This window comes from Dendropsophus ebraccatus, chromosome 14, assembly GCF_027789765.1.
Source record: "Dendropsophus ebraccatus isolate aDenEbr1 chromosome 14, aDenEbr1.pat, whole genome shotgun sequence".
NCBI classification, from domain to species: domain Eukaryota; kingdom Metazoa; phylum Chordata; class Amphibia; order Anura; family Hylidae; genus Dendropsophus; species Dendropsophus ebraccatus.
In genome coordinates this window covers 22231430-22258734 of record NC_091467.1, presented here as the reverse complement: position 1 = coordinate 22258734, position 27305 = coordinate 22231430, and the positions used below count along the sequence as shown (strand labels likewise).

The 27305-nt window shown below is 45.9% G+C and overlaps 1 protein-coding gene across 2 annotated transcripts; it reads left to right on the top strand.

Moving 5' to 3' along the window:
* Positions 1-188: 188 nt before the first annotated feature.
* PCGF2 (polycomb group ring finger 2) lies at positions 189-26094 on the top strand. 2 transcript variants are annotated; one of them, XM_069951552.1, is made up of 10 exons: positions 189-348; positions 15084-15232; positions 15472-15568; positions 17775-17830; positions 21463-21513; positions 21740-21851; positions 22061-22103; positions 22228-22326; positions 24648-24728; positions 25158-26094. In XM_069951552.1, exons 2-10 carry the CDS (start codon positions 15121-15123, stop codon positions 25464-25466), a joined length of 960 nt encoding a protein of 319 aa, XP_069807653.1. In that variant the 5' UTR covers positions 189-348; positions 15084-15120; the 3' UTR covers positions 25467-26094. The 2 variants fall into 2 exon arrangements, with proteins under 2 accessions (XP_069807653.1, XP_069807652.1); XM_069951551.1 differs by lacking the exon at positions 189-348 and adding an exon at positions 10297-10470.
* The last annotated feature ends 1211 nt before the right edge of the window (positions 26095-27305 follow it).

Genomic DNA, 27305 nt, shown 5'->3' with positions numbered 1-27305 from the left:
CATGAGTATGCGTCTTATATAATTGTAAAATCCTTCATGGACATGTATTTATTACTGCAAGGCAGCGATGAATAAGGAGGCAAACTGGTTTATCTGGGTCAGCGGCCTCTTCTGGAAGTCATCCTAGAGGGTCAGTTGCTTAATATTTACTCTACCATCCTGAGCATAGTGTGGATGCTGCTCTCTCTAGTCGTGTCACCGGCAAACCTTTCTGTATTGTTTAGAGACTTTGCTCTGGTTGCTTGCTTCTTTTGGCTTGGCTCACACTACTTCTTCTTCTACATGTGACCTGAATACTGGAAGTATATAATTCACAGATGTTTGGATTGTCTTGGTCTGCTGGTTAAGGTATGGTATTGTAGCCAATTTTTTTATAATAACCACTTGCCTGTATCTCAGACCCTCTAAGACTTAAAGGGGAATGCTAGTAATTTTTTTTTTTTTTTTACATGAACTAGAGTTAAGTTATATAGATTTGTAATTTAGTTCTATTAAATCAAACATTCCAGTACTTATCAGCTGCTGTATGTGCTGCAAAGTGATGTATTCTTTCAAGCCTGAAACCGTGCTCTTTGCTGCCACCTCTGTCCATGCCAGGAACTGACCAGAGCAGCAGAAGATCCCCATAGAAATCCTCTCCTGCTCTGGACAGTTTCTGACATGGACAGAGGTGGCAGCAGAGAGCACTCTATCAGACTGGAAAGAAAACACCACCTCCTGCAGGACATACAGCAGCTGAGAACTAGATTTTTTAAAAAAATAGAAGTAGAAATCTATATAATTAGGGTCCATTTACTCAGAAAGATTATCTGCCAAAGATTTAAAGCCAAAGCCAGGAACAGACTATAAACAGAGATCAGGTCATAAAGGAAAGCCTAAGATTTTTTTCTCTTTTCAAATCCATTCCTGGCTTTGGCTTCAAATCTTTGGCAGATAATCTGTCAGATAATCTTTTCTGTGTAAATGGACGCTTACTGACACCAGTTTATGTGAAAAAATAAATAAATAAAAAATCACCAGGGTTTCTGGAAAAAAAAATATTTTTATAACAATGGGTGCTTTAAAGTTATATATGAACTTTTATGCTATAGTTCAAATCGCTTCACCATGCGCTCCATGTTGCTCCTGTTTGTGTCAAGCAAACTACAACTCCCATCATGCCTGGCCATCCATTGCTTTTGTTTCCGCTGTCCAGGCATGATGGGAAATTAGTTTTGCTACAGCTGAAGGGCCGAAGGTTCCTGTCCCGTAAGGTACTCAGACTCTTGCACCCAAGGTCTTTTCTATAAGAACTCTGTTTGAAGGCATCACTATTAGTTTATGGTCAGTGAGTGTTTGTTACTTTTAACTTCTTTCAATGATGGGAAAAATCGTAGACATATTGGAAGAATCATATGTCACTGTACTTGCACCAAAGTGTATGATCAGCCCAGGCGTGGTCAGGTTCAGATTAGGCTATGTGAAGAATCACAATGAATATACTCCACCTAATGGAGGCTACCGAAACATAATCCACCACAAGCTGATCTACCCTAATAACTGTGGGTGTGGGCTGAATGCACTGACAATTACAAACCGCACTGCACATATTAGGGAAGCATCTTCCTGTATTCATCTGCTCCAGTTGTTAGGGTGTGTTCACATCAGCATTAACTGCGTGGAGATTTGTGTGGAAACCATTGCTAGTTGCTCTAGGCTACGTCCTCACGTTGTGGTCACTACTAGAGTTGAAGGAACTTTGAGCATTACAGGACTTTACAGGACGCGTGAGTAAGGGCCCTATTACACCAACAGATTATTTGACAGATTTTTGAAGCCAAAGCCAGGAACAGACTATAAACAGAGAACAGGTAATAAAGGAAAGACTGAGATTTCTCCTCTTTTCAAAAGCATTCCTGGCTTTGTCCTAAAGAAGCAGTTCACAAAAAATTATTATTGGCCTCCCGGTAGGCACTGGCACATATACTCACCACAGCTGATCGGTGTCCTGCGGCTTGGCTTCGATCCGGTCCCACGGCGCGGTTCAAATCCGGCACATGCTCACGTCCACCCCTGCTTTGACTCCTCTTTTCTGTCCTGTGATTACACGCCGGAACTCACACACTTCAATGCATTCTCTATGGTAGCACGTGACTTACGGTGTTCAATCACAGGATAGAGAAGAGGAGTCACAGCAGAGGCGGAAGTGAGCGCACACCGCATTTGAACGGCGCTGCGGGATCGGAACGAAGCCGTGCCGCAGGACACCAATCAGCTGTGGTGAGTATATGCGCCAGCGCCTACCAGAGGGGCCAATAAAATTTTTTTGTCAATTGCTTCTTTAAAAAAATCTGTTGGTGTAATAGGACCCTTAGGCTGTCTGGAAAACATGGATACACCCCACTTTTTAATCTTGTTTTCTGGGGTAATTTCTTAAAGGGATTCCTAGACTTTAACATTTTTTTTTTTACTGATGGCCTATGTAAAATCAGATCAATGTCTAGCTGCTGGCTATGAACTTTGTGCTGCTCAGCTCTGGATGCCTGGAAAAGCTGGAACCAGTCCTGGGAATCTGAGAAGTCAACCCCTATTGATCCTAATCATAATCTATTAATTAAGTCACTGTAATACAATATTATGCCTTGTTCACATCAGGTTTTTCATCTACCTTTAGCATGCACTCTGGTAAAGCTCCTGGCGTACATGAGAACCCAGGTCATAGAGTTACATTAAAGGGGTACTCTTATTTCTTATAGAAATCAACTGGTGTCAGAAAGTTATGTAGATTAATAAATTACTTCTATTTAAAAATCTCCAGTCTTCCAGTACTTATTAGCTGCTGTATGTCCTGCAGGAAGTGATGTTTTCTTTCCAGCCTGACACAGTGCTCTCTGCTGCCACCTCTGTGCCGTGACAGGCACATAAGATGACGATACACATTTGATGCATGATAATTTTACCAGGAACAGTCAACAGCCTATATACATGGTGGCCTAAAAACGTTCCCCCAATGTTATTTCAGAAGCTCTATCCTTTTGTTCTCTGGGAAATAAGCTACTACCAGAGGATTCTGGCCACAGCTTAACCCCAATATTCCCATAAAAAAAGAAAGCACAGTATTACATATTCAGCTAACTGCTACAGGCATGGCCCCTATAGATGGGATCATGTATAAAAAGGAGACAAAAACCTATATGTTATGGTGCGTTTACACAGAAAGATTTATCTGACAGATTTTGGAAGCCAAAGCCAGGAATGGGTTCGGAAAGAGGAGAAATCTCAGTCTTTCCTTTATGACCTGTTCCCTGTTCAGAGTCTGTTCCTGGCTTTGGCTTCAAAAATCTGTCAAATAAATCTCTCTGTGTAAACGCACAAGGGGTGTAATCTAACAAGGGGTGCAGTGAGCATATGGACCCCACTGGTGACGGGCACAAATGTGGAAAAATGTGACGTGAAAGTGAAAATTTTCATTTTTTCACTTTCATGGCACAAATGTGCCCGTCATCCAGGGGTCCATATCCTCACTGCACCCCTTGTTAGATTCCTTGAGGGGTGCAGTTTCCATAATGGGGTCACTTGTGGGGGGTTTCCAGTGTTTTGGCAGCACGAGGGCTCTGTAAATGCGACATGGCGTTCATCATCCATTCTAGCCAAATCCAACCTCTAAAATCCAAATGGCGCTCCTTCCCTTTGGAGGCTTGCCCTGCACCCACATGGCGCTTTATGTCCACATGTGGGGTATTTACGGACTCGGGGGAAATTGCTCTACACATTTTGTGTTTTTTTTTCTCTTTTAACCCCTTGTGAAAATGATAAATTCAAGGCTAGACCAACATTATAGTGTAAAAAATTTAATATTTCATTTTCACGCCACATTGTTCCACATTTGTGCCCGTCACCAGTGGGGTCCATATGCTCACTACACCCCTTGTTACATTCCTTGAGGGGTGTAGTTTCCATAATGGGGTCACTTGTGGGGGGTTTCAACTGTCTTGGCAACACAGAGGCCTTTTGAATGCAACATGGCCCCTCGAAATCCATTCCATCCATATCCAGCCTTCAAAAACGAAATGGCGCTCCTTCCCTTCGGAGGCTTACCCTGCACCCACATGGCGCTTTATGTCCACATGTGGGGTATTTCCGTACTCAGGGGAAATTGCTCTACACATTGTGTTTTTTTTTATCTTTTAACCCCTTGTGAAAATGAAAAAATCAAGACAAGATCAATGATTTAGAGTAAAAATTTAAAAAAAATTACACTAAATGTTGGTCTAGCCTTGATTTTTTTCCATTTCCACAAGGGGTTAAAAAAGAAAATGAACACAAAACGTGTAGGGTAGTTTCCCCTGAGTACGAAAATACCCCACATGTGGACATAATTTGCCATATGGGCACAGGGCAAGTCACCAAAAGGACAGAGCGCCATTTAGAGGCTGGAATGGGGGATGGAGGCCATGTCGCAATTACAAAGCTCCTGTGCTGCCAGAACAGTAGAAACCCCCCACAAGGGACCCAATTCTGGAAACTACACCCCATAAGGAATCTAACAAGGGGTGCAGTGAGCATATGGACCCGACTAGTGATGGGCACATGTGTAGAACATCTGCCGTGAAAATAAAAAATACCATTTTTTTTCATTTTCACGTCCCAAATGTGGCCGTCACCAGGGGGCCATATACCCGCTGCCCCACTTGTTAGATTCCTTATGGGGTGTAGTTTCCAGAATGGGGTCACTTGTGGGGGGTTTCTACTGTCCTGGCCGCACAGAGGTTTTGTAATTGCATCATGGCATCCTCTAATGGGAATGGCGGCCATACCTACTTAGCTGTGGAAAAGGGACAATTCTAATTTATTTGGGGGTATTAGGCCAATTATTAGTTTATAAGGTTGAAAATGACAGGTGTCCATCAAATTCAACCTGTGTTGATCCAGAGGAAGGCAAAAACCCCTCGTGAGGCAGACGACAGTAGCCTCATCACAGGGGAAAAATTCCTTCCCGACTCCATAATGGCGATCACAATAATCCCTGGATCAACGTGACCCCTGAAATAGGAATAAGGGACAGAATTTAGATAATGTAGAACCCCAATGACGTGTGGTGCACCTTGGAACGATCCAGTATGCAGAGGCCGGGGGGATCAGGACAGGTGTCACACTGGAAAATGGTGTCCTTCCTGATCCCCCTGTTACCCCACACTCTACACTTCTTCTGGGGTCTCCCTTTCTCCAGTGTGGGGGACGTCACCTGGAAAATGTTGTCCTGGTGCGATACGGGGTCCTTCATATCCAGAAGCGCTGGGGCCGCTCCATGGCTGCTAAATATTAGGGCTCTATTACTGCTTCTGATATTTTCGGATTGTGCCGCAAGCTACAGTAGCTCAGGCAGCGAGGGACCGGAAGAGGGGGGGGGTGCTGGTATAAAAGTTATCCCGTACAGGTGGTGACCTTTATCCAGCAGTGGGAAGATCAGTTCCCGGACGATGTCCCCACTAACTCCGAGGATGGGGGGGGGGGGGGGGGGCATCTGGGGGCTGGATTCGAGTGTCCCTTCCTTCATACACTCTAAGGGTACGTGCACACTGTGGAATCGCGAAGGATAACCCTTTGTGCATTCCGCAGTTGGCACCCGCCGGCGGACTGATGCAGGCGCACGTCTCCGTCCGTGTCGTAGACTCCATTCTATGCACGGGCGGATTCCGCTCTGCGTCCAACGTGTTGATGGAATGACGTATGATGGAATCCGCCCGTGCATAACATGGAGTCTATGACACGGGCGGAGACGCGCCCCTGCATCAGTCCGCCGGCGGGTGCCAGCTGCGGAATGCACGAAGGGTTATCCTTTGCCATTCCGCAGTGTGCACGTACCCTGGATCTGTAAGTGTACCCTGAGGTACTCTCACAGAGTTTGTAGAATTTCACACCATACCGTGATCTCTTATTGGGACGGTACTGGCAGAAAAGACGTGTCTGGGGGGCAGCGTACGCTACGCTACCCCCAGACACGTCACTGGATGATGAGGAGGATGAGGATGAATGGAGGAACAAAGGACCCCCCATTCATCCTCACTGGCTGTTTCGGTGTCGGAGGCAATAATAACGTATGCGTCCGATACCGAAAACACCCTGGGGGCCATCTTTATATGGGGATTGGTATATAGGGTATGTAGTGGTGTAGTGTAAAACTTTATTCAATGTAGTGTGGTGTAATGTAGTGTTTTTTTACGTGTTTTTTACAGTAAGTATACAAAAAAAAACTACGCCAAAAATGGTGTTGCTGATAAATGCCGCACTTATGTTCGGCACTTATCAGCAGACCGTGGCAGTAGAATATAGAAAAAAAAACACCCTACGCCAAAAAGGAGGAGTTGCTGATTAGCAGCGCACTTTCGTGCGATGCTGATCAACACTCAGCGGCGATAGGGTGCGGAAAATAGAAAAAAAAAAAATTGGGAAAAAAATTTTTTTTTTTACTACATTCTGAACATCCCTGTAGTGGCTGATACGTGTATTACACTTATCAGCCGCTAGGGGGCAGCAGAGCGCAAGATCCGAAAATAGACGACGCTGGAGCCGGAAAAATACGAAAAAAGACGACGCTGGAGCCGGAAAAAGCCGATCGGGACTCACGGAAGAAGCCGAAGTCCCGACAAGATGAAGAGGACGCCGGGAACCCGGAAGACGCCGATCAGGACCCCTGGACAGGTGAGTAATGTACAAATACCTGCTCTGGACCCCTCAGCTACCTAGCTGAGGGGTCCGGAGCAGGTATTTATTACTTGTGGGGACTTTGATCGCCGTGAACGGCCAGCCGGCCGGCCGTTCACGGCGATCGGGACGGTGGTACCGTGACCACCATTACTTTTTACAGTAATGGCGGTCGGTGCCGTCCTCGGACAGCACCGACCGCCATTTTTTTCCGGGTCATCGGGCCACCGATGGCCCGGAAAGGTTCCGATCGCCGCTATGGGCTTATCAGCCAATAGCGGCGATCGTCGGCATGGGGGGGGTTAACAACCCTCCATGCCGACAGGGAGAGATGGCCTGCTATGTATTATAGCAGGCTATCTCCCCCGATCGGGACCCGGCCGGCCGCGGCGCCCGTTTAAAGGGCGGACGTACCGGTACGTCATGGGTCCTTAAGAGGTTAAATGCCCTAATAGTATAAAAGTGATGGATGTCCCTATCTGCTGTGCATCACAGTGATTACACGCACAGGCCATAAACATGATGTAAACATTTCCTGGCTGTTGTCTTCTATAGACAGTGCCACACATATGTACAGGTCACATATGGTATTACAGCTCAGCCCCAATGACGTGTGACGCTGATGTGAATGAGACCTTGGGCTGGGTTCACACTGTGTTTCGTGCTTCATGCTTGGCATACAACCGGTGGGATCTGTTTTTAGCATCCATTTAGACCAGGGTCCCACTGTGCTTTTCTTTATGTTAAACATATACACTTTAGTCCCTTGAAGAGGATAAAAGCGTGTACATTATAAACATAAGCTAAAAGGAATTTTACTGTGCAGTACGGTACGCCATGCAGCATAATCAGCCTTCCATTGCCTTCATTATAAAAAATGCAAGGTAGGTTTTTCTTTCCTTTAGTAGTGTGAACCTAACCTTAAATGCAGTCTATGGCTAGGTGCACACTATGTAAAAATGATGGATGTCTTTTATAATAACGTCCGTTATTTTTACCTAGTGTGAACCTAGCCTTTGGGTGATGGGTGTCACTATGGGGATTAGGCTACGTTCACGTCCTCTGTAGCTGAATATGTCTAGAAGAACGGACAAAATGTACATGTGAACAAGACTTGGCTGCTTCCTTTTAAAACAGCGCCACACTTGTCCACAGGTTATGTGTAGTATTGTAGCTCAGTTTCAATGCAGACTGGGGTGGCTCTGATATGAGGAAGACCTTAAAGGGGTATTCCAGGAAAAGTTCCCAGGGGGCCCAACCTCTGTAGACCACGGTGATCTCTGTATTGGGCCCCGCCGGCTCAGTTATAAATAGAGCTGCGGGTAGGTGCGTGACCCGCGGCTCTATTCATTCCTATGGAGGGACGGAAAGAGCAGAGCATGCTGGAAGAGCGATGTACTTAACTCTTTCCCTTGGCTCCATAGGAATGAATAGAGCCACAGGTCATGCACCATACCCGCAGCTCTATTCATAACACAGATACACAGATCGCCAGGGGTTGGACCCCCGCCATCTCCTACTTTTCCCCTATCCTGTGGATAGGGGAAAAGTAAATTCTTCCTGGAATACCTCTTTTAACATGGCTTCTTTCTTCCAAAAACAGTGCCCCACCTGTAAATAGGCTATGTGTGGTAATGCAGCTCAACTCCAATGGAGCAGCAATACCAGTCACAACTAGTCGGACAGGTGTGTAGAGCTGATATAATGTGAACAAGACTTATTCCAAAACAGTGCCACACTTGTAAACAGGTGTATGTGTGCTACTGCATCTCATCTCCAATTAGATGAATGGGGCTGAGCTATGCTGTGTTTATACAAAGCGATAATTCACCCAATCGATCGTTTAACGATTATGAAGCATCGATTTGGTTTTTATAACGATCAGCGTTTAGACGAATAAATCGTTAGAAAATTTGTAAAAAAAATAAATCGTTATTGCGTTTTTAAGATCGCTTATGCCCATCTCTCACATAGGGTGAATCAGTGAAAGACTGTTTACACAAAGCGATCTGCGAATTTTTAGCGAACAACGATTTGAGAACATGTTGAAAGATGAAAATGAACGATTTCTCGCTCGTCGCTTGATCGTTCGCCGTGTTTACACGGAACGATTATTGCTCAAATGTGATCGTTATTGCGAAAATTGAAATGATAATCGTTCTGTGTAGGTCACATGCAGATCAACAGGATAGGGCTGTGCTGCAATACAACTTACAACCTGGGGACAGGTGTGGCGCTCTTGTTGGAACAGACTATGTTTTTCCCCTTTAAGTGGTAATGGGCACTGCACCCCATCTGAGTACACCTAGTGGTTGCATGCAGTGCCCTGGGTGGTCTGCACCCCATCTGAGTACACCTAGTGGTTGCATGCAGTGCCCAGGGTGGTCTGCACCCCATCTAAGTACACCTAGTGGTTGCATGCAGTGCCCTGAGTGGTCTGCACAGCCTAATAGAGGGGCACTGCACCCCATCTGAGTACACCTAGTGGTTGCATGCAGTGCCCAGGGTGGTCTGCACAGCCTAATAGAGGGGCACTGCACCCCATCTGAGTACACCTAGTGGTTGCATGCAGTGCCCAGGGTGGTCTGCACCCCATCTGAGTACACCTAGTGGTTCCATGCAGTGCCCAGGGTGGTCTGCACCCCATCTGAGTACACCTAGTGGTTGCAGGCAGTGCCCAGGGTGGTCTGCACCCCATCTGAGTACACCTAGTGGTGGCATGCAGTGCCCAGGGTGGTCTGCACCCCATCTGAGTACACCTAGTGGTTGCAGGCAGTGCCCAGGGTGGTCTGCACCCCATCTGAGTACACCTAGTGGTTGCAGGCAGTGGCCAGGGTGGTCTGCACCCCATCTGAGTACACCTAGTGGTTGCAGGCAGTGCCCAGGGTGGTCTGCACCCCATCTGAGTACACCTAGTGGTGGCATGCAGTGCCCAGGGTGGTCTGCACCCCATCTGAGTACACCTAATGGTGGCATGCAGTGCCCAGGGTGGTCTGCACCCCATCTGAGTACACCTAGTGGTGGCATGCAGTGCCCAGGGTGGTCTGCACCCCATCTGAGTACACCTAGTGGTGGCATGCAGTGCCCAGGGTGGTCTGCACCCCATCTGAGTACACCTAATGGTGGCATGCAGTGCCCAGGGTGGTCTGCACCCCATCTGAGTACACCTAGTGGTTGCAGGCAGTGCCCAGGGTGGTCTGCACCCCATCTGAGTACACCTAATGGTGGCATGCAGTGCCCAGGGTGGTCTGCACCCCATCTGAGTACACCTAGTGGTTGCAGGCAGTGCCCAGGGTGGTCTGATAGAGGGGCACTGCTCGGAGCCTATACACACACACAGTCTGGCAGCCTAATAGAGGGGCACTGCTCGGAGCCTATACACACACACAGTCTGGCAGCGTCTAGCTCTTTGTCCTCCTCAGCACACATCCCATCTCCTGTTTTCTATTCCTTCTCCTCCCCCTTCGCTCAAATCCCCGGGGAGGAGGTGGAGGTCACATGACCCGAAGGGGGTGGGGCCTGTCCTTGTCTGCAAAAAAAAAAGAAAAAAGAAAGAAAAAAAGCCATTTTGAGAGAGAAGGGGAAAAAAAGAAGGTAGAGGAGAGAAGAAGAAGGGGAAGAAGAGGAGAGGAAGAGGAGACAGAGACAAAGGGAGGGGGAGACAGAGAGGAGGAGGAGGGGAGCTCTAGACGGGGCTGGAGGGAGAGGGAGGGGGAGGGGAGAGAGCCATTTGGAGAAATAATCTTGGAGACAGGCGGACCACAGAGAGAGCAGCAGCATCATCAGGTAAGGGCACTAGGGGCGGGCCCAGGAGGATGTGCTGTTTGTGGGGGGTCTGCTGGGGTTGGGGTGCATGTTCCTGGGGTGCACCATATGTTAGTATGAGGAGTATCACGTGCTGCCATCCCTCAGCCTGGGTTCTGGCTGCTTTCATCTCCCTGTGTATGTTCATGTCTCCATCCCATCCCCTTTATATAGTGCTGCAACCCTGGGGCGCCATAGCCATCCGCTACCGTATGTTATTGTGGTGCAGAAGTCATGGCGGAGACGTCCTGGTCAAGGTGGAAAACTTTTGATGCCTACATGACAGATGCGGGGTCCGGTGTATAGTGTGAGATATTAATACATTACATACACGGCCGCCTTCAGATCAGCCTGCTCCCCTGGTGTTTTGGGGGTCCCTGCTATCTTTATAGGGGGACGTATATATGGACAGGCGGTCATTTATAAGATAGGTTTTTATGACTTGTCTAATTGAGACGTAATAGCTAATGGTGACGATAATGTGTCCGACTGCCCCCCCTTCAGCCATGGTGGTTGATGATCACTGATCAATAGATCTATCGGATGACGCCGGGTACTGGTGGGGGAGGAGAATAAGTCACTATTTACACTGCACGTCAGTGTGCACCCTCATGTGTCCCCCAGCTATGGCGGCAACACTGTAATCAATACATCCATTAGATGACACCAGGACAGTAACTTACTATTTACACCGCACATGAAAGCATGACCCCCCCCCCCCCCCCAAGACATGGAGGTCACACTGCGATCAGTACTGCACCAGGTGTTGCATAGCGGTGCACAGTGATAAATACTTTATAACGTTGGTCCCCAGCTTTTCCAGACCTCTGAACGGCCTCATCCACCTAGCTGTGCAGCCATGCTTGCAGATAAATTTTAAGGACTATAGGAAAGCTGGCAGATGTGTTAGCACCCAGCTTTCCCGGAAGCAGATAGTATGAAGAAGCGATGGAATGGAGCCTGACAGAAGAGGACGACTCAAGGACTTTTTCTATTATGGAGCGAGGTTTTGAGCAGAGTTTTTGCACATTCGCATCTGGGGCTGAGCTTGTAGAAAGCTGTGATCTTCTTATGTAAATGCTAAGGAAACCTAAAGGGGCCCCTGTATTAGTGATTCGCATGATGGGAGTTGTAGTTTTGCAACAGCCGGAGAGCCACAGGTTGGGGATTACTACCATATGTCAAGTTATAGGTCTTTGCTTGCTTCATCGTCTTCCGTCACCTATTCTGCATACGTTATGTGTAGAGATGAGCGAACTTTGAGCACGCTTGAGTCCATCCGAACCCGAACTTTCAGCATAGCGGGGGCTGCTGAACTTGGATAAAGCCCTAAGGCTATGTGGAAAACATATCTATGTATTAATGTTTTCCAGACAACCTTAGAGCTTTATACAACTTCAGCAGCCCCCACTATGCCGAATGCTCGGGTCCGGATGGACTTGAGCGTGCTCGAGGTTCGCTCATCTCTAGTTATGTGTGTTATGGGAAAGCTGGGGGACAAGCACCTAACACTCTGCCTGATCAGGACTCTAGGAAAGCTGGGCGACAAGCACCCTGACACTCCGCTTGATCAGGACTCTAGGAAAGCTGGGCGACAAGCACCCTGACACTCCGCCTGATCAGGACTCTAGGAAAGCTGGGCGACAAGCACCTAACACTCTGCCTGATCAGGACTCTAGGAAAGCTGGGCGACAAGCACCCTGACACTCCGCCTAATCAGGACTCTAGGAAAGCTGGGCGACAAGCACCTAACACTCTGCCTGATCAGGACTCTAGGAAAGCTGGGCGACAAGCACCCTGACACTCCGCCTGATCAGGACTGTAGGAAAGCTGGGTGACAAGCACCCTGACACTCCGCCTGATTAGGACTCTAGGAAAGCTGGGCGACAAGCACCCTGACACTCCGCCTGATCAGGACTGTAGGAAAGCTGGGTGACAAAGCCAGTGTGAACTGGGATATACTGGTAGCCATACAAAGAAATTTTGACAACCTTATGAAATTCCAGCTGAAGGGTGAATTTAAACACTCCTATTTTCTTGCAGAATCCAGTAAATGTCCTTTAATCTGGGACTCATTGGTAGTTCTGCTATAGGTTCCCTGTTGACCATGGTGACTTAAAGAGGTTCTCCTGTTTTATTTTAGTTTTTTTTTATTGATGGCCTATCCATGTCTGATCAGAGGGGATCTAACTCCTGGCACCAAAGAATAGGCCATCAATATCTGATCATGGGGGTATTGAAGGACAGGCTATGATTATTTGGTCAGGGTGTCCAACTCCTGGCCTTGAAGCATATCCAATCTATGTCCATTTAGTGGTGGTGGTGGTGGGGGGGTCATACTCCCAGCATTATAGTATAGGCCATCAATATCTAATCGGTGGGGGCTGCCACCTCCAGCATTGGCTGACTGTGAAGGCTGTGGCCTCTTTACTCCCTACCAGGCACAGTGTTGTACACTAGGCGGCAGCTGTAACTGGTATCGAATATCCCTCCTATTCACTTCATTCATAGCTACCCAGTGTAGTGTCAGGTAGAAAGTGGCATCCTCATGAGTGCAGTGGCCCCTTCGATCAACTGATCAGACCCTCACTGATCCGATATTGATGGCAGATTCCCAAAAAGAAAAAATACCAGGGGAATGCCCTTGAAAGCAGAGGATCTGAGTTAGTAAATCGCTGATCAGGATCCTCATTTCTTATCCAAAGTAGAAAGCGGTTGCAAAGAGCGTCTCCCACTCTGGAGGACCTGCCCTGTCCTGCATTGCACTGACAATTCACTGACTGTCATAGAGACAGCGTAATGCTTTGTTTCTCCTGTGGGGGTGCTGCAGGGAAAATGAACACTTATTTACACATTTAAAGATTATCTGCCAAAGATTTGAAGCCAAAGCCAGGAATGGATTTGAAAAGAAGAAAAATCTCAGGCTTTACTTTATGACCTAATCTCTGTTTATAGTCTGTTCCTGGCTTTGGCTTCAAATCTTTGGCAGATAATCCGTCAGATAATCTTTCTGTGTAAATGAACACTTACTGACAGACTTCCATACAGATGACAGGGGGGCAACTTTGTGATTAGTTTATTGCTAAGGGTCTTTTCCAACAAATAGGGATTGTCCATAGTGGGAAAAAAGGCCCTGTGGGTAACTATATCTTCGATTGACATTATAGTTTGCACTTTAAGGTGTTTTCTTGTGTCCCCCAAGTAGCTCAGCGCCTATATGGAAAGGCTTGTTCATCCTGAGATGCCTGATTCATGAATATTATTCTAGAACTACACAGATGCAGAATGTAGGGGGTGTTATTCTACATAACCAGTGTCGTTCAGGGTCAGTAGAAAGCTGGGTGACAATTCATTGTAAGTGGCTGGCGTCTTGCAGTGTAGTAAGGAGCGGAGCTGCACACAGGTCAGCGGTAAGATCAGTAACCTCACCCTCTTATTACCACTAGTCGCTGGAGCGTTCTGTTTCTTTAGGGTTCCCGGGAGAGCTGCCCACATTATACCACTAACCCAATTGTGGCGTCGACCACTAACTCCTGCACGGCGTGTTATTCCTTCGGCTTAGATACAGGAGAGCATTCGCAGTCTGCTACTGGGTTCGGGCTCTGTTCACATTGAAGTAGGAGAATAGCACAGCATGCAGCAGTACGCTTGCCATCAAAACAATAGAGCCAATATCCATCGCACAATGAATCCGGCACTTCATCATGGCTTCTATTGTAAAGTAATGACACCGGTGTGAACCGCGCTTCAGCTTTTATCTGTCGCTGCATGGATTTCATCCAGAATTCACAGCGTACATTTCCTCATTCCTTAAAGGGGCACTGCACCCAGTCTAATATCCGTTATGAAATACACAAATCTTTTTGTTTTACTCGTTGCATGTAACATTGAATGTAATCTATTGTTCTCTGTTATCAGCCACTGCGAAGTACTGTAATGGGATTGCATCTGTCTGAATGCAGGGGGGTGGGGTTGGGGGTACGGAGGGGAGCAGACCCCTTTTATAAGCTGGTTTATTCTCTTCTTGGAGGGATTGGTTCTTTGCCTTGCACTGTTGCCAGGGAAAGTTCCTAAAAGCTGGGTGTGACAATGTAAAGGCTGGTGATTGGCTGGTGTAGAGCTGGGCAGACATAGGTAGATATGAAGCTGGTCTATAGCTGGGTACCCTACCTGAATGCCATCTAGCTGCTGCCAACATCACGGGGGTCAGATCATGCCCATTTCTATGATATCATGGAAAGACCCTCTATCTCTTTTTAATACATTGAAGCCCATGTGATAATCCCAGACGTATAAGAGCCCACCATACCTGCATAGATCTTCATGTGATGATGAAGGCAAGAAATCATACCTGGCTCACGTCTCCTCTTCTTCAATACATTTGCCTGCAATTAACCTACAACCTCCAGGGGGCAGCATTTCTAGTCATTTCCGAGAGGCCACTAAGCCACAGCCAGCTAAAGCTGTGTACAGACTTGATTCTATAGACGATGTTGCTTGTTCGTTCAATACTTGCCATTGTTAACCCATTTGTTGCCGCTTGCGGTGTAGATTTACATGCGTTAACTAAAGTGTGTATTCTCTTTCATCTGCAGAGTCCCCCTCCCCACATCCCCTCCCCCCTGCTGCACAATGCATCGGACCATGCGGATCAAAATGACGGAGCTCAACCCGCACCTCATGTGCGCCCTGTGTGGAGGGTACTTCATCGACGCCGCCACCATTGTGGAGTGTCTGCATTCCTGTGAGTGGACATTGTTCAGTAACATTGAACTCTGGGCACAGCGGCCATGAATAAAACCTTTGTACTAGTATGAAACTATTCTGTATGGGTTTGATGGGCATGTGTGGCGCATAGCGGGATGTCACAGTTATTGTTAAATATTCAAAAAAAACATTATAGCAGTTTGCTGTATCGTGCCAGCAGTGTATACTGTATACTGCAACAGCACACAACACTAATACCTGCTTTTCTTTCCACAGTCTGCAAGACTTGCATCCTGCGCTACTTAGAGGCCCACAAATTCTGCCCCATGTGTGACTCTCAGGTGCACAAAGGACGCCCGCTTCTTAGTATTAGGTGAGCATTGCTGACATCACACTGCCATGCTTCATACTGCTGGAGAGATATAGGAATCTTACAGTGAATCCTATGTAGGTATTATTGGTGTCCACTACTTTTCATGGCCCTGTTTTTGCTATCAGAAATACAAACCCATCAGGATCAGCCAGGATCACATGTAGCTGTCATGGCTTCTTTATAAAGCCATTGTGCTAAAGAGACTCTGCCACCTCCAAAACACCCCCTAAACTTGTTAGGTTAATGGTGCGTTTACACAGGCTGATTTATCTGACAGTTTTGGAAGCCATAGCCAGTAATGGATTTGAAAAGAGGACAAATCTCAGTCTTTCCTTTATGACCTGCTCCCTATTTATAGTCTGTTTCTGGTTTTGGCTTCCAAAATCTGTCAGATAAATCTGCCTGTGTAAATGCACCATAAGTTAGGTGGGTTGGAGGTGACAAAGGAGGACTCCCTAGGGCTGCATCCAACTTCGGTGGAATCCACCTGTTCATAGAATGGAGTCTATGGCACAGGCGGAGATGCGTGCAGGAGCAAGCAGCGGAATCCACGGCAGGTTACAGTCCGAATTCCGTAGTGTGCACCTACCCTAATAGATAAAGTAGTGCAAGGGTGAGCACCACAAATGACACAAATAGAGAAGTGGGTGCTACTGAGTACCCTGTAATAAATGACATGAACAACCAAAGAAGACAGAGGAAAAATGGTGTATAGTAATACACAGTGCACACCTAAATGTATGTAAAATAGCTTTATTATTTTGGCTATGTACATTAAAACACTTAAAACCTAAATACAGCAACATCCCGGAATAAAGGATGTGCCGCACTGCTACCCCATGTAACTGTATGACACTAGAGTGGGGGAGAGGCACTAAATTAAGTCAACAATATATAATACATAGTGCAAACAAGATCATATAAAGATAGAGATGATATATATAAGTAGCAAATACGACCTTAGATGCCAAGTCCCCAGGTAGCAGCCGAGTTAGAAGTAAACCCATGTGTATCGCAGCTACACTGCGGCTTTGTCCGGAGTGGGTACATAGTGTGAACTGGCTGGTATATATACCTGATGTTAGGATATACCTAAAAGAGACAAGGAATGATAGAAGTGGGAGGCCACACCAGTGATTAAGCGCTCTTCCCTGTGGCTTCTTTCCAGTTTTCTAATAGGCTGTTTTTATGAGCACCGATTTTATGAGGTTTTCAGTTGGAACTAATGAAAACAAAGCCAGGACTGGATGTGAAAAGAGGAGAAGTCTCAGTCTTTACTTTATAACCTGTTCTCGATTTATAATCTGTTCCCAGCTTTTGCTTTAAGAATTGCAGTAAAAAAAACCTGACTGTGTGAACACACCCTGAAGTAATGCATCAGCAGGTTTAATAGGGCTTAGAAGTCCAGCGAAAATTTTTATTAAAGTATTGTATTGCCCCCCAAAAGTTATACAAATCCCCAATATACACTTATTACGGGAAATGCTTATAAAGTGCTTTTTTTCCCTGCACTTACTACTGCATCAAGGCTTCACTTCCTATATAAAATGGTGATGTCACGACCCGACTGCCAGAACTGTGCGGGCTGTGGCTGCTGGAGAGGATGATGGCAGGGGGACACTGAGGGACACAGGGCACTGGAGGGACACTGAGCATCCCTCTGCCATCATCCTCTCCAGCAGCCACAGCCCGCACAGCTCTGGGAGTCGGGTCGTGACATCACCATGTTATCCAGGAAGTGAAGGCTTGATGCAGTAGTAAGTGCAGGGAAAAAAGCACTTTACAAGCATTTCGTGTAGCAAGTGTATATTGATGATTTGTATAACTTTTGGGGGGCAATACAATACTTCAATGAACATTTTCGCCGGACTTCTCTTTTAAGAGATTTTGGGCCTTTCCCAAATCCTAGTCTGTAGGGCACCAAATGGGGTTGCGGATGCGGAGGATCCAGCTGGTTGCATCCACATGTCTGTTTTAATATAATAATAATAATCTATAATATGTTTCTTGGAAAGATGTATGACCACTAATACGGCTACCATTACAGCTCCTGCAGGGTTAGTCTTCCTTTTCCAAGATGCTCGATTGTCATGTGGTATTAGATAGAGCTAATCAGATTGCCACTCAGCAGTTTAAGAAAGCTGGGTGGTGACGTCATATATGTTGTGTAAGTATGTCTTCACTTTATGTTCCTTTTCTTCTTTAGGTCGGATAAAACATTACAAGACATTGTATATAAGCTTGTACCAGGACTCTTCAGAGGTGAGAGCACACGGTGCATGAGTTTGGTCTTGCCCCTCCTAGAACCTATGAAATAACTAGGGACGGGTGAACCTCGTCCGAATCCAAGCAAGTGGCATTTGATTACCGGCGGCTGAAGAAGTTGGATGCAGCCCTAAGGCCTGGAAACCATGAATACAGCCATAGGCCTCTATCCAACTTCTTCAGCTCGGGTTCGGACAAAAGCGAGTGTGCTCAAGGTTTGCTCATCTCTAGAAATAATCCACGTCTTTTTTTGTGGTAACTGATATGACTTCGGTTCTCATGATCGGTATCAAAGTCCCTGCAGTCAGAAGAAGAGAAGCTGGCCCCAGAGGTGGCTAGTGGAGGTTCCCCATTTGCACGCTCAGCTGAATTAAGCGTGCATGCATGTAAGCGCGGGTGGACAGCTTGTTGGACTGACAGTGACAGCTTGAAAACGCCCATGGTCTGATGATTTTCAAAGCTAAAGCTTTGGCTGTCCAGGCTTAATGGGAATCACACTATTACAACAGCCAGAAGGCCACAGGTTCCTCATTACTGGTGTAAACAATAGCAATAGAATATTTTATTAAGACTGTTGCCTTTTTTCCTGTTCTTAAATTTCAGCCTGACAATGGCTGCTTGCCAAACTAAGCATCCCCATTCTTTCAGGGTATCGGCAGCAGGTGTTGTAAGGTTGGTTTTATTGAGTTTCTCCTATTTCATTGCTTTGCATTTTACATGCAACTTCCTAGAAGCATATGGAAATGAGGGATAACGTGGGGATCCAGCTATACACACTGAGAGTGGATCTGTGTCTTATAAGCTTCAGCCACCATGAGAAAGACCTTTAAAACCTTAGAGGAGAATAATTTTTGACATATACACCTTATTATCATATTAAGTGTGCCTTAGTCCCTGAAGACTGGTCCAGTCTACAATTTCTTGAAATCAGGAATATGATCTGTATTGATCTATTTCTTATTGATTTCTGCTTTGTAATAGGGAAGTTTATCAGTGTAGGTGTGAGGAGAAGTAACAGAGGGAAGTGCATATGAGTAATGTCAGACCCCCTGGAGCTCTGGGTGCCCCTTGTTGGTCAGTAGCAGAATAGAGCTTGGAGAATAAAGACAACCAATTATGTTTAAAGGTTAATCCAATCTCATATATTGAAATATGCCATCACTTTATGATCAGTGAGGGTCCAATGGGATCCCCCACTGATCCTATGATAGGAGCGCTGCAGACCCTTGACCTTTTTTTTTCCTCTGTGTGGAACTACAGTGTAGCCACATTCATTTAAATATAAAAGTGCTGCAGTTCCCATGCATTGCGGTGGCCAGTGTTTCATCTCTGCTGACCTTTTTTTCTTAGGATTGCTGAGGGGTTGCACTGATTATAAACCAATGGCATAGACTAGTGATACGGCATCACTTTATAGCAGGGGTAGGGAACCTCAGCTGTCCAGCTGCAAAACTACAACTCCCATCATGCCTGCACAGCCAAAGCTAAAGCTGTAAGAGAAACAGATCGCTGATCTCAGGGAGACCAGCCAAAGATAACACTGACGGTTGATAGCTAAAGTGCTCAGTGCAGTGAAATCCTAGGTGCATTGCTCCCTGGGAAACATGAATATGCAAAAAAAAGAACCCTTGGAGTCTTATTTAAGAGTCTTGAAACACAGGACTAGCCAGATATCCCTCCGGGAAGGACCCAGCCAAGGGGGGTCTCCTGTAAGGAAACCACCATATTAAGTGACCCTGTAAGTCAATGTAATGACAAGGGAAAAACCAAGACCAGGTATCCATCCACAGACAGCTGTTTCGGGGTGTTGCCCCTCATCAGTGTGGAGCAGAATTCTGGCTAGGGGGGAGTAATGCCTAGTAGAGCCATAAGAGAAACAGATTGCTGATCTCAGGGAGACCAGCCGAAGATAACACTTTTCTGGGCCCTTCCCAGAGGGACATCTGGCTAGTCTTGTGTTTTGAGACTCTTAAATGAGGCTCCACAGGCTTTTTTTTTTACATAAAGCTAAAGCTTTGGCTGTCCAGGCATGATGGGAGTTGTAGTTTTGCAACAGCTGGAGAGCCAAGGGTCCCTACCCCTGCTTTATAGCAAGAAATGAAAGCATGACTGTTACTTTTGACATGTCACAAACATGTGAAAAATTTTGATAGGTCACAGTTTAGCCCCCCACTGATCACTAGCTAGAGCTGGGAGAAGAACAAGGCTGAATGCTTCTCTACTCAGCCCGCTACAGGAAACTTACTCTATAGTAAATCTTTGGAGCCCATCCCTTGCTGCAAGACAGAGTGCGGTGTTAATCCCCCGGAGCAGTGATCTGCCCTGGACCGGCTTGTCCCTTGTAATGATTATCGGTGGAGTGGGCCAGCTGGGGGCAGATTGACGCTCTGGGGGTGAGGCAGTGCTCCAAATGGTATTACCAGACACGGAATTTCAGTTAAAAATTGCACTGGAACGGTGACGAGGATGAAGGTAAGAGGAATACCTTCACCCTCAGCATCCCATGTGCAATAGGGGACTATCAGCAGGCTAGATTCATCAAATCTGATAGTTCCCCTTTAAGGTGCATTTCGAAAGCTCAAATATATACTTGTATTTATATGTCAAACATTTTCATTGGTCAGGCTATGAACGCCCAGACACAAGTGGGAAGAAGTGTGTGGCTAAATGCTTCGATCCCCACTATCTTGTGTGCGACACAGGAAAATCCCATACACTTACATTAAGAGCCTGTCTTGACTGGAGAAAGAACCCTCTTAGCATGGACTTCTCCCTTAACGCCCAGACCCTGACTGATCTATCACATCTCTCTGTCACATAAAGGGCCCATTTAAAGCTTCTAATAACAAGCACAGAAAGTTGAGCATAGTGTATGTGATATCTCATTATTATCCTAGGGGAAACAGGAATTGAACCATCCTATTCATCAGGACAATAGACCAGGGGTAGGGAACCTTCGGCCCTTTAGTTGTTGCAAAACTACAACTCCCATCATGCCTGGTCAGCCAAAGCTTTGGCTGTTCATGCATGATGGGAGTTGTAGTTTTGCAATAGCTGGGGAGCCAAGGTTTCCTACCCCTGCTATAGACACTTATAGAGTTGACTAGGTGTACGTACAGAATAAATTCAATAGCGAGGAATACAGGACTACATTGTGTAGTGTAGGATTCATTTATTTTTCTCCAATCACAGAGACATAGGCAAAGCTCACAGGAAAAGATCCTATGGGATCTGCTCCCATTTTTTTTTTTGGCAAAAAGCACAAAGATTCTACCTGGCATGATGGTACTGCAGTATAAGGGCTGACTGAGGGTACGTTCACACATTGCAGATTGTTACAGAAATGTCCGATGTCCAAGGTTTGCAGAAGTCCCATTCAGATGTAGAGAACTGCAACCATACTCGTATAATGGACTGTAGATCAGGGGTAGGGAACCTTGGCTCTCCAGCTGTTGCAAAACTACAACTCCCATCATGCCTGGACAGCCAAAGCTAAAGCTTTGGCTGTCCAGGCATGATGGGAGTTGTAGTTTTGCAACAGCTGGAGAGCTAAGGTTCCCTACCCCTGCTGTAGATACTGTATGTGCTGCGGCCATATATCTGAAAGTCATTCATTGTCTTCCCCACAGATGAGATGAAGCGGCGCAGGGAATTCTACGCCACATACGCCCGTAAAGAAGGTGAGTTTTACCAGTTTACCCTGGACCTTTGTAGGATTTGACGGTATATTTGTTAGGTAGGTGAATGCAAGCCATATGCCTGGTGTAGAGCATAGTATTATATACAGATATACAAAGATCTGTGTACTGCAGGTTGTATAGGAACACAGTATTGAATATAGTGAATATATAATGTAAGAACACGACTTCCTTATTGATCAGTCTGTTGTGTGCGGATGTTTTACAGCTAACAGCGGCTCCAGCTCCGAGCAGGGGGACAAAATCAGTGAGACGGGGGAATTGGTGGTACATGAGGAGGAGAGTATCAGTCTATCAATCCAGTTCTCGGACGATGCAAGGTATAAGAGTGGACGGGGGGGAGGGGATGCTGTGCCTAAGGTCGGTTTCACAGGATCGCATTTGCGTGCACATTTTTACATCCATATTACGTATACAAGTCCTAGGTCTGCCCTCATTTCGGGGCCCTCGTAATACGGACGCAAAAATGCGCATGCAATCTGCTACTGGTCTTCTAATATTCCGTTACTACAATTTCTAATTCCGCCAGGGATGAGACCCGAGACTTGGCAGACAGTGAAGACCTGGAGAAGGTAAGCAGCAAGGCGGGCATATAGATGTCCTCGCCTGTTGTATGAGGTCTGTGGTCTCTACGAACATTCTGTGTTATTTTAGTGAATAGTTTACATGGCTGACTTTCTATCTGTGTCCCGACAGAGGAACAGTCTCCGTTTCCTGCGCTGTCCTGCAGCCATGACCATTACTCACCTCGCCAAATTCTTACGAAACAAGATGGATGTTCCGAGCAAGTACAAGGTAGGAGACAAAAAGGGACTGTGATGAAACATATTGTTAAGATGATACGGCAACCCCTATGGCCACAATAAAGGGATTGTGCACTTGGCTATACACTTACCGGCCACTTTATTAGGTACACCTGTCCAACTGCACGTTACCACTTAATTTCTAATCAGCCAATCACATGGCGGCAACTCAGTGCATTTAGGCATGTAGACATGGTCAAGACAATCTCCTGCAGTTCAAACCGAGCATCAGTATGGGGAAGAAAGGTGATTTGAGTGCCTTTGAACGTGGCATGGTTGTTGGTGCCAGAAGGGCTGGTCTGAGTATTTCAGAAACTGCTGATCTACTGGGATTTTCACGCACAACCATCTCTAGGGTTTACAGAGAATGGTCCGAAAAAGAAAAAACATCCAGTGAGCGGCAGTTCTGGGGGCGGAAATGCCTTGTTGATGCCAGAGGTCAGAGGAGAATGGGCAGACTGGTTCATGCTGATAGAAAGGCAACAGTGACTCAAATAGCCAACCGTTACAACCAAGGTAGGCAGAAGAGCATCTCTGAACGCACAGTACCTCCAACTTTGAGGCAGATGGGCTACAGCAGCAGAAGACCACACCGGGTGCCACTCCTTTCAGCTAAGAACAGGAAACTGAGGCTACAATTTGCACAAGCTCATCGAAATTGGACAGTAGAAGATTGGAAAAACGTTGCCTGGTCTGATGAGTCTCGATTTCTGCTGCGCAATTCGGATGGTAGGGTCAGAATTTGGCGTCAACAACATGAAAGCATGGATCCATCCTGCCTTGTATCAACGGTTCAGGCTGGTGGTGGTGGTGTCATGGTGTGGGGAATATTTTCTTGGCACTCTTTGGGCCCCTTGGTACCAACTGAGCATCATTGCAATGCCACAGCCTACCTGAGTATTGTTGCTGACCATGTCCATCCCTTTATGACCACAATGTACCCAACATCTGATGGCTACTTTCAGCAGGATAATGCGCCATGTCATAAAGCTAGAATCATCTCAGACTGGTTTCTTGAACATGACAATGAGTTCACTGTACTCAAATGGCCTCCACAGTCACCAGATCTCAATCCAATAGAGCATCTTTGGGATGTGGTAGAACGGGAGATTCGCATCATGGATGTGCAGCCGACAAACCTGCGGCAACTGTGTGATGCCATCATGTCAATATGGACCAAAATCTCTGAGGAATGTTTCCAGCACCTTGTTGAATCTATGCCACGAAGAATTGAGGCAGTTCTGAAGGCAAAAGGGGGTCCAACCCGTTACTAGCATGGTGTACCTAATAAAGTGGCCGGTGAGTGTATATACACCTATTATTTCAGTTCCTTATCACCTGTATTGGGATCCAGTACTGGCTGTGAAAAAAAACATATGGATCATTATTTTTGTGGTGGCCCCAAAGAATCTTAGTGATCTGGTTATGTCTAACACAATAAATGATATCAGGATGGATTGTATTTGTTGGTTGAATTCTCTCTAGAGATGGGCGAACGACAGTGACACTTTAAGGAGAGAATTAGAGAGGAGTGAATCTCATGCATGCTCTGCTACGTCTGAACCTAAGTGTGCAGCAATTGACTATCGGTGGTGGAGGAAGTTGGATGCAGCCCTAGAGAGTCCTGGAAAACATGGATAAAGGCCTATGGCTGTTTCCATGTTTTCCAGGCAGCCTTAGGGCTGCATCTAACTTCTTCAGCCACCGATAGTCAAATGCCGCACACTTGGGTTCAGACGAAGCAGAGCATGCATGAGATTTGCTCATCTCTAATTTTCTCCTTAAAGTGTACAGGCGATTTTAAGAAACGTTGTAATTTAGTTTTTTTAGCCGAAAAATGCATTTTTATAATGAAAAAACAGTTTGAAGCTCTCCCCCCCTCCATCGTCTATGGAGAGGGGAGGGGGAGGGGAGGGGTTGTAGGCAACAAAACAGGACAACAAAGAGTTAATTTACAGCTACATCACAGGGCTATCTCCTCTGACCTCTGAATACCAGATTCACACAGCTCCCCACTGTGTAATCCTTTGTTCTCTGCTCTCTGCTGCCGACTAATCTCCCCCCTCCCCCCTCTATAGAAAAGACAGGGTCCGACTGATGTAAAAGAGTCGAGATTTCCTGATAATGAGCAGTGAATGAGAGAGGCGGGGGGGGGGGGGGGGTCTGGGGAAAGTCTTTTTGAATGCAGATAATGGCATATTTGCCTAATAAACCCAATTACAAAGTTTTGTTAATTTCGCCTTTACTATTGATTTCTGCAAAAAAACAAAAAAAAAACAAAACGGCAGTGACACTTTAAATTCTTGGTTGTAGGTGGAGATTCTGTATGAAGAAGAGCTGCTGAAGGACTACTATACACTAATGGACATTGCTTACATATACCCCTGGGGACGGGTAAGTGCTGTTTTGTGTAGCATGTATTACTTCTGTAGACCAGCCCTTTGATATTCATCTTATTATGGTGTCTATCCTTTCCTTCCTGAGATGCATGCTCATCCTGGAAACTGGAAGAGCTTGCGGTTAACTGGATAGGTTTTAGCAGACCATGCTCAGTACCTGAAACTTGGTCAATCCCCTCTAATTCGAGGGATCTACCATTTAATGTGTATGGTGACCTCCCTAAACTGCCCAGATAGAAGATGCTGGTTGAGCTTTTATTTTTAGGGAGATAAGTTGCCACCACAGGTGTCTGGCAGTGGCTTTATGCACGCTTAGCCGAGCATCCATGTGTATGGGAGGGATAGCAGTCATCTATTATTATTATTATTGTAATTTGGGAAGTACCATACCTCTTACTGATCCCCGTAAATATCCCTTTTTTAGACTGGTCCACTACCTCTAAAGTATCGGGTCCAACCAACCTGCAAGCGAATTCGATTCACTCGTCCGAGGAGCCTACAAGAAGCCAACCGCGGGACGACGTCAGAAGGGGAATCCACCAGTGACAAGGCCAGCAGCCCAGCGCCAATCCCCTCTACCTCCTCCTCCCTCCCCAGCCCTGCCACTCCTTGTCAAGGCTCTCCCAATCCCAGCACTGAACTCGCCCCAGCATCCACCATCCATAACGGGCACTCTGCCAGCCGAGGGCGTAAGGTGACGCTCAATGGAGTTCCTGGACCCCCCCTCACTTGAGAATTTTAATTGTCCAGAGTCTTTTATACATATGTATATATGAAAAAAAAGAACTTTTTTATTTTCTATGGACAAGAGTAATTTAATCCCTCCCTACACCTAAAATCTTTTTGTAATGTTTTCTTATTATAATTTATAAACGGTTGGGAAGAGCTGAGATGTTTTTGTTGGACTGTAGCGCAGCCCGATCCACACCGTTTGGTTTAGAATCGCCAGTGTTCTTACATGTTTGTATTCAGAATGAAGGGAGTAGGCCTGGACGGGTCATCGCTGGGGCTGGCTGCCCATAAGACTCCTTTCTACAGGGTGTTCAATAAATTATTTAACTTTGCAGTGGACTTTGAAGTACAGGACAGAGCAGAATTGTTGCTTAATGCTCGTTATTCATGTATGAAGCGCACTCTAGGGGGCGCCACTATCCTTATTGCGCTATTGAATGTACATTTTCAAAGTGCCCTCAGTTGCATTTGGTCACCACAATTATATGGCACAATGGGGAGTCTGCCAACCCCCAATTTTCATATGACCTCCCCCTTCCTCAAAGCATTTTGTGTCCCTGTTGTGGGTGGGATTTCGGGATTGTGGGGTGTCTCTACCTGTCTATATAAATAAAGATATACAAACAGTTTTTTTGCGTATGTACTGTTATGGCTGATTGTGTTGCTTACTTTTATTATCATTTTAATGTGGATATCAGCCTGTTATCATTAAACCCTCACCGAGCGCTAATTCTAAGGGAGCGTTTACACATAGGGATTTATCTGACAGATTTTTGAAGCCAAAGCCAGGAATGGATTTAAAAAAAACCCTGTTCCCGGTTTATGGTCTGCTCCAGGCTTTGGCTTCAAAGATCTGTCAGATAAATCTTTCTGTGTAAACGCACCATTACATGTTGCTATGATCAAATATATATAATATTTATATAAATTTTACATATAAAATACTACTATTTAAAGGGGTAGTTCACCCAAGTTTTTTTTCTTTCAGATCAACTGGTGCCAGAGATTTGTAATTTACTTCTATTTAAAAATCTCAAGTCTCCCAGTACTAATCGGCTGCTGTACGTCCTGCAGGAAGTGGTGTATTCTCTCCAGTCTGGAGAACAGGAGAGGTTTTTTATGGGAATTTGCTAGTGATCTGGACAGTTCCTGACATGGACAGAGGTGGCAGCAGAGAGCACTGTGTCAGACTGGAAAGAATACACCACTTTCTGCAGGACATGCAGTAGCTGATAAGTACTGTAAGACTGGAGATTTTTTAATGGTAGTACACTACAAATCTCTGTCATTTTCTTACACCAGTTGATTTGAAAGATTTTTTTGCTGGAGTAACCCTTTAATGAGCTGGGAATACCTCTTTTAAGTAAATTGCATAAGGCAGACAACTGTGCTGTTTTTGGCTTCCTGACCATCTCTAGTGGCTACAAACTGGTTGGAGATGGCTTTGTTTTTCTTATATGGGGAAGAGACACTAGGATGCACTATGGGAAGAAGATGAGCAATGTTGTGCTGGGAAACATCATGTGGATGTTCCTGTGACCCCCACCACCTATGTATACGTTGTATAGACTGTGTGCCCCCCTTTATGGCAGTGGACAAAGATCACAATGGTTTCTCCAGATCTCAGTCCAATACTCTAAGGGCCCATTTACACAGAAAGATTATCTGACAGATTATCTGCCAAAGATTTGAAGCCAAAGCCTGGAATGGATTTGAAAAGAGGAAAAATCTCAGGCTTTCCTTTATGACCTGATCTCTGTTTATAGTCTGTTTCTGGCTTTGGCTTCAAATCTTTGGCAGATAATCTGTCAGATAATATTTCTGTGTAAATGGACCCAGA